General features: G+C 49.4%; 2 protein-coding genes across 2 annotated transcripts in view; both read left to right on the forward strand.

The window, feature by feature from the left end:
• Nucleotides 1–2,532: 2,532 nt before the first annotated feature.
• Sys1 (SYS1 golgi trafficking protein) lies at nt 2,533–6,308 on the forward strand. Its single transcript, XM_021193983.2, has 4 exons — nt 2,533–2,683; nt 2,864–3,100; nt 4,717–4,784; nt 5,706–6,308. The coding sequence occupies exons 2-4, from the start codon at nt 2,939–2,941 to the stop codon at nt 5,944–5,946; spliced, it is 471 nt and encodes a 156-aa protein (XP_021049642.1). The 5' UTR covers nt 2,533–2,683; nt 2,864–2,938; the 3' UTR covers nt 5,947–6,308.
• Dbndd2 (dysbindin domain containing 2) overlaps nt 4,720–6,496 on the forward strand; it is a 26,145-nt gene continuing 24,368 nt past the window's right edge. The window contains exon 1 of the mRNA XM_029536737.1: nt 4,720–4,784. The gene's annotated coding sequence lies outside the window, so the exon portion shown is untranslated. The remainder of the gene's footprint in view (nt 4,785–6,496) is intronic.

Raw genomic sequence — 6,496 nt, forward strand, 5'->3', positions numbered from 1 at the left:
CCCCTCCCCTCCCCCTTTCTTCCTTTTTTGTTTGTTTTGTTTTTCATATCAGGGTTTCTCTGTCTTGGAACTTGCTCAGTAGACGAAGTTGGCCACAAACTCAGAGCTCCTCCTGCCTCTGCCTCCCAAGTGCTGGGATTAAAGGCATACAGCACCACCACTTGGCCAGCCTCAGTTTCTTTACATCCAGCTGTCTTGGGCTTTGAGACTTACGTCATTCATGTGTGTACCCGACAGTCTCACAGACATTAGGGCTTGCAAGTCAGTGGCCTGGAGGAGTCTGAACACTTGTGCTGAACTGAACTGAGGTGCCTCAAAGATGATGGAGCGGAGGAGTGGATCAGCAATCCTCAGACTAGAGTCCAAGTGAATTATTTACAGTTCCTGACTGATAAGAGAAATCGCATACCCCGGCTAGAGCCTTGTTTCTTTTTGTCCAGAGCCCTAGCAATTACAAGTGGTCACGTGACCATCACTGGTCTTTGAAAACCCTGACTAGCGGCTATGTGGGGCCTTCGTACACTGTTTAAACGGGAAAGTCCTTAGAGCAGTGTCAATTAGATGTTGGAAAATGTTCATCCACTCCAACTTATTTCAGAAATAGGGAAGCTGGGGGCTGGAGAGATGGCTCAGTGGTTAAGAGCACCGATTACTCTTCCAAAGGTCCTGAGTTCAAATCCCAGCAACCACACGGCGGCTCACAACCATCTGTAACAAGATCTGACACCCTCTTCTGGAGTGTCTGAAGACAGCTACAGTGTACTTACATATAATAAATAAATAAATAAATAAATTTTTTTTTAAATAGGGAAGCTGAGGTTTAAAGAGGGGCATCACACTTTGGAGTCACACTGCTAGCAAGTGGCAGAGTCAGTCCGAACGCCCACAGTCTTCCTTAGAAGTGATCACTTCTCTTCCTGTGCTCCTCTGTGGAGGTGGGGAGCTTGGATCTCTGGGAACAGAAATCAATTGAGTCATGGATTTGCCTTTGCCCTTTCTCTGTTCTTGATTCATTCAGCAAATATTTGCCAACTGTCCACTTCAGTCTCAGAGAAGGCAGAGATCGAAAATGAATGTGGAGGCAGGCAAGGTCATGGTGTGATTTCAGAAGCTGTGTTCTCTTCCGATTGGATGGGCCACCTCAACACCCACTCTTCTGCCATCAAATGTAGCCGTGTCTGAGTACAGGGCAATGTCTCATGCGTCCAAACCTGCCTAGCCTCCAATAGACACAAACCCAGCATTGCACTCCCTGGAAACACTTGAATCATAATGTCTGCTTTGCTTCAGTATGGCACACACCTTTAATTTCAGCACTTGGGAGGCAGAGACAGATGGATCTCTTGTGAATTCCAGGCCATTCTGATCTACAAAACAAGTTCTAGGACAGCCAGGGTGACTACACAAAGAAACCCTGTCTCGAGAAAAAGAACCAAAAAAGCCTGTTTTGCCATTAACTTTATTTAATTAACTAATTTATTTATTTTAGTTTTTGATATTTTTTTTTCAAGACAGGTTTTCTCTGAGCAGCTTTGGCTGTCCTGGAATTTGTGCTGTAGTCCAGGCTGACTGCAAACTTACAGGGATCCACCTGCCTCTGCCTCCTGAATGCTGGAATTAAAGGTGTGCACCACTACCATCTGGCTAACTTTATGTCTTTAAGACAGTATGTTCGCTGGGCAGTGGTGGCCCACGCCTTTAATCCCAGCACTTGGGAGGCAGAGGCAGGCAGATTTCTGAGTTTAAGGCCAGCCTGGTCTACAGAGTGAGTTCCAGGACAGCCAGGGCTACACAGAGAAATCCTGTCTTGAAAAAAAAAAAAAAAGTATGTTGTCCCTCTTCTCTGACCTTTAGTTTAAACATGTGTATAATGGGAACAGTGGCCAAAAGAAAAATATATATATAAGAGCCTGAAAGCTCTGTACTAAAGAAAGAAAACACTGAGAATCTAAAATGAAAATAGTTAATGTTTAAATGTATTATTTCTCTTGGGAGTCCTTGGGAGTTCCATGTGGGTCTGGAATATAGCAAGTTCCAGACCATCCAGGGCTACATAGTGAGACTTTGTCTCAAAAAAAAAAAAAAAAAAGTTCCTTTTGGTTAAATTTAAATTGTTATTGTATTTCTGTTAGTGCCATAGTCCAATGATAGCTTGCAGGAGGCAGGCAGTTCTTTTCTTCCAACATGTGAGTTCAAGATAGTAAACGCAGGTCGTCAGTCTTGGCAGCAAGCATCTAGCCCTTTAACCATCTCGCCATTCCTCAAATAGTGAATGCTCTTTTATTTTATTATTATTTTTTTAAAGTCCACTCCTTTCCCTCCTAGGAAAGGACCTGCTGGATTTTTAAAACCTCCCTCTAGAGGGCGCGCAAGATCCACGGATTTGTGCCTCACTTCCGTTTGCCTTCATCCTTCCTCTTACGCATGTGCACAGTTTATTTCCGGGCTGCTCTCAAGGGCCCCTTTGGATGGCGCATGGGGTGATTCCACTGCGTCTGCGCAATGCCCCTCGGTGGCCATCCCCGGAAGCTCTTCCTTCCCAGGAAGCCGTGGGCCGCGGCTATTCGGCCTCTCTAGGCCGGCGGGTCCTCCACTCCATGGTCCTGTCTGTCACCGCTGCGTCAGGAGTCCCCCGCCAAGGCCCGGCCGCGCTCGGACGCTTCGATCCTCGAGCCGGGCGCGGGTGAGTGAACCCGGGAGGAGCCCGGAGGCCGGAACGGGTGGGTCCGCCCGGCACGCCTCTCCCACCCGGGAGTGGGCTCGCTCCCGGGTCCCAGGCCCTCCTCCCTCCCTCCCTCCCTCCCGCGGCGTTGCCAAGGCGACGGCCGGACGGTCGGCTGCAGCTCGGTGTGTCTTCCCGCAGGTATCCCGGCGGCCGCGGGACGATGGCGCGGTGGCACTGACAGGCGCGGGCGGCTGCCGAGCCCCGCGGGCCGGCATGGCGGGCCAGTTCCGCAGCTACGTGTGGGACCCGTTGTTGATCCTGTCGCAGATCGTGCTCATGCAGACAGTTTACTATGGCTCTCTGGGCCTGTGGCTGGCGCTGGTGGACGCGCTAGTGCGCAGCAGCCCGTCCCTGGACCAGATGTTCGACGCGGAGGTAAGCTTAGCAGAAAGAAGTAGGGTTTTGTGGTGGGGCACCGCCGAGCTCTAGATCCGTCTGGCCCACGTTCTCATTTTGTGGACACTTTTTTTTTTTTTTTTTTAAAAAGAAGGGATTTCAGTGTGCGCTCCCCCGGACCCCGGTGCCCATCTGTAAAACGGAACGACGGAGAACAGGGAGGCAGATAGAGTCTAGGAAACAGAGTAGTGATCTACAAAGTTCACGCTCAGGAACTGCGCGCTCGAGATATAAACAAACAAAACCTCATAGGGTTTTAAAGAACCTTTCAGTGTTGTGTTGGCTGCCGCTGCGCTCAGCCTCGTAGCCAACTCCGCAGCTTGTGGCCAGACGTGGAACACACATGGCAGATAACTACAGTCAACAGACGTGTGTCCTCGGCAAACATGACGTCTCTTTCTTGAGACCCTCTAGAAAAATGACTTCCCTTCTCCCAGCTCAGCTTGTCAGGAGCCACAGTGAGAAGAGGAATAGACAAAAGGGCATCCGCAGTGATGGAGTGGAACCTGTTAAGACTTGGTATCAGATAGGTCTCTTTACATTCTACTCCGTATTCTGTGTGACTTGGGCAAGTGTTTCCTCTCCCGTCTGCAGTATCATAACTGTTGGTACTAGGTAGTGAACTCTTCAAAGAGCCTGCCTGTGCTTAGCGTCCAATCTAGCTGAGAGAACTTGACGACTTGTTTTGCCTTTCCAATCCCTTTTGTCCTCTGCGAAGTGAGCAGGATAATCCTGTCACCTATAGTAAAATGTTCAACGGCCCAGAGGGGTTTAGGAATAAGAAAATGCTTTGTAAGGCATAGTGGAAGCCTAAGAGGTTGCTAAGTGATAGTTGATATGAGCAAAGTTCTTGGTTTGGGAGAGCTAGGATGGAGTCCTTGCATTTGCTACTGTTTGCATCAGTCTTTGGGTAACTAATTCTGTGGAAAGAGACAGACAGTGGTAGCATTGTGAGATCATGGATGTCAAAGTCCTTTGCAAGCTGAAGTATGGCACAGATATTTAGTATTTGGTAGTACTCTGTCAACAATAAGTATTGCAAACATAGCAGATGCTGAGTAGTGGCACCTCGTGGGTGGTGCCATCCTTCTCGTAAGGGCCTGTGGGAATCAGGCTTTGTTGCAGAGCGGCCTGATGTCCACAGCCTGAGTTCCACCTCAAGGTTCAGCCAACAGCTTTGGAAAGATGAGGTACTAACGGGTTTTTGGTCATGGTTATTCAACTCTACCCCTACAGTGCAAAAGCAATCCTAAACAATATATCAGAAAAGAGCTGTGAACTGTGTTTCAGCGAAGCAGATGTCTGACCTGTGGAGCCATAGTTTGCTACGGAGACTTTCTAGACTTGATTCTTGCTGTCAAGCCATGTTACTGCCTCAGGAAACTTCTGTAAACTCTTGCATCTTTTATAAACTGAGAATAGTAGCCCCTCCCCATATACCATGAGGTTCAAATGAGATCCATAGTGGATGCACGTGAAGAGCGCGTGTTGTCTCCTGTCCTCTGGGAAGAATGCTCGTGCCATCGGCTGTGTGCTGGGATCCTGGCTGTGCAAAGCCGAGACTCTAGCATATTCCCTTTGTGATTCCCCTTCAGATCCTGGGCTTCTCCACCCCTCCAGGCCGGCTCTCAATGATGTCCTTCGTCCTCAACGCCCTCACCTGGTGAGTATCACCAGCTCTACTGTTGATCTTTTGGGGTCTAACTTCCTAAACTTAAGCATGAGGCAGGCTGGCACTTCTTGGGAGTAGTAAGATGGGTCGAGCGTATTTCTGTGGCCTGGCGCTGTCATGGTCTCCACTGTTGTTCTGATTAAGTGCAAAGCTCAGCTGTCACTGTATGTGCCTGATGGCGGTTTTAATGTGGTGTGAGGGAAGGGAAGGGTTAGGCCAGGCACCGGGAGAATCGGCCTGCACTCTTCTTCTGTCTTCACTTTTCTCCTCCTCTGCTGGCCCCAGGCTCCTTGTGTATCTACCAGGGGTTGGACTCGTCAGCGTCCTAGGTCACTTAGGACCACTGCTCATCTTTGAGGGATCGGTTTAGCATAGGGACCAAGATTTTAGACCTAAGAGCACTTGGCTTTGAACCTGACCACTGGTATAGTAAAGTGGGGCAGACACAGTCACTTACCTCATAGCTCTAAAGTGCTGTTAGTGCATAGGAAGTACTTCAAACAATAGCTTGTCCTTCACATTCTGACTTTACACTGATGGTGGGGAAGTGTACAGATTTCTGGCTTTTCTTGAGTAGTGAGGAAATGAATTGATTCCAGGCTATAGTAAGATGTACGTAGCTTTTGTCTGCATTTTACGTAGACCGTGTGTCCTTGCCAGTGCCCAGCAGTCTGAACCATTCCTGGGTAGCTGTTTGTCATCCAACTCTCCACCCGACCTCCCTCTGTCAGATCCACTCTTGATCTTACCCAGTAGGTTTCTCTAGGCATCTGATAGGACGACCCTTGCTTCTCACTTACCGTGCTTGCTTCTGACCATCATGATGTCATCCTAACTGACCCCACTTCCCCAGCAACCTGATGTAAGGCCAGGACAACCCAGTGACAACTCGCTGCTATTCTCTCCCCTCAGTGCCCTGGGCTTGCTGTACTTCATCCGGCGAGGGAAGCAGTGCCTGGATTTCACTGTCACTGTGCATTTCTTTCACCTCCTGGGCTGCTGGCTCTACAGCTCCCGTTTCCCCTCGGCGCTGACCTGGTGGCTGGTCCAAGCTGTGTGCATTGCACTCATGGCCGTCATCGGGGAGTACCTGTGTATGCGGACGGAGCTCAAGGAGATCCCCCTCAGCTCAGCCCCTAAATCCAATGTCTAGAGCTGGGCCCTTTGGACACTCTGCTGACACTTGGGCCCCATCACCTTGGGCTGCTCAGACCTCCAGATGGGGTCTGGCCCAAGTCTGAGCAGAACCCTGGAAATGTGAAGTCTGTTGGTGGAGAGATAGTGAGGTCCCATCATAAAGGCAGGTAGCAGCCATGATCACAGATGCAAGAATGGCCTCTGCCTGCCAACGCCTTGATATCAGGAGGCCAATAAGGGACCTCATGGAGGGTAGTGACAGATTTGGAACCATGTCACATGAGCCATCATACTGTCACCAGCCTGTTATTTTAAAAAGAAAAAAAAAAATCAAGGATATCTGATTGGAATAAACCACTCTTCTCATTGTCTGTCTTACGCCCTGTGACAGCTAGTACCTTTGCCATGTTGCCAAACCACAGGGATTCTCTGTGGAGGAATATTTGGTTTCTGGCTCCATAGATAGCCACAGAAAAAGAGAGATGTACAGGATGCTAGGCTGCTGACAGGACGGCGAGGGGACGTGTGTGTGTGTGTGTGTGTGTGTGTGTGTGTGTGTGTGTGTG

The sequence above is a fragment of the Mus pahari genome, chromosome 3 (assembly GCF_900095145.1).
Source record: "Mus pahari chromosome 3, PAHARI_EIJ_v1.1, whole genome shotgun sequence".
In the NCBI taxonomy this organism is placed as follows: domain Eukaryota; kingdom Metazoa; phylum Chordata; class Mammalia; order Rodentia; family Muridae; genus Mus; species Mus pahari.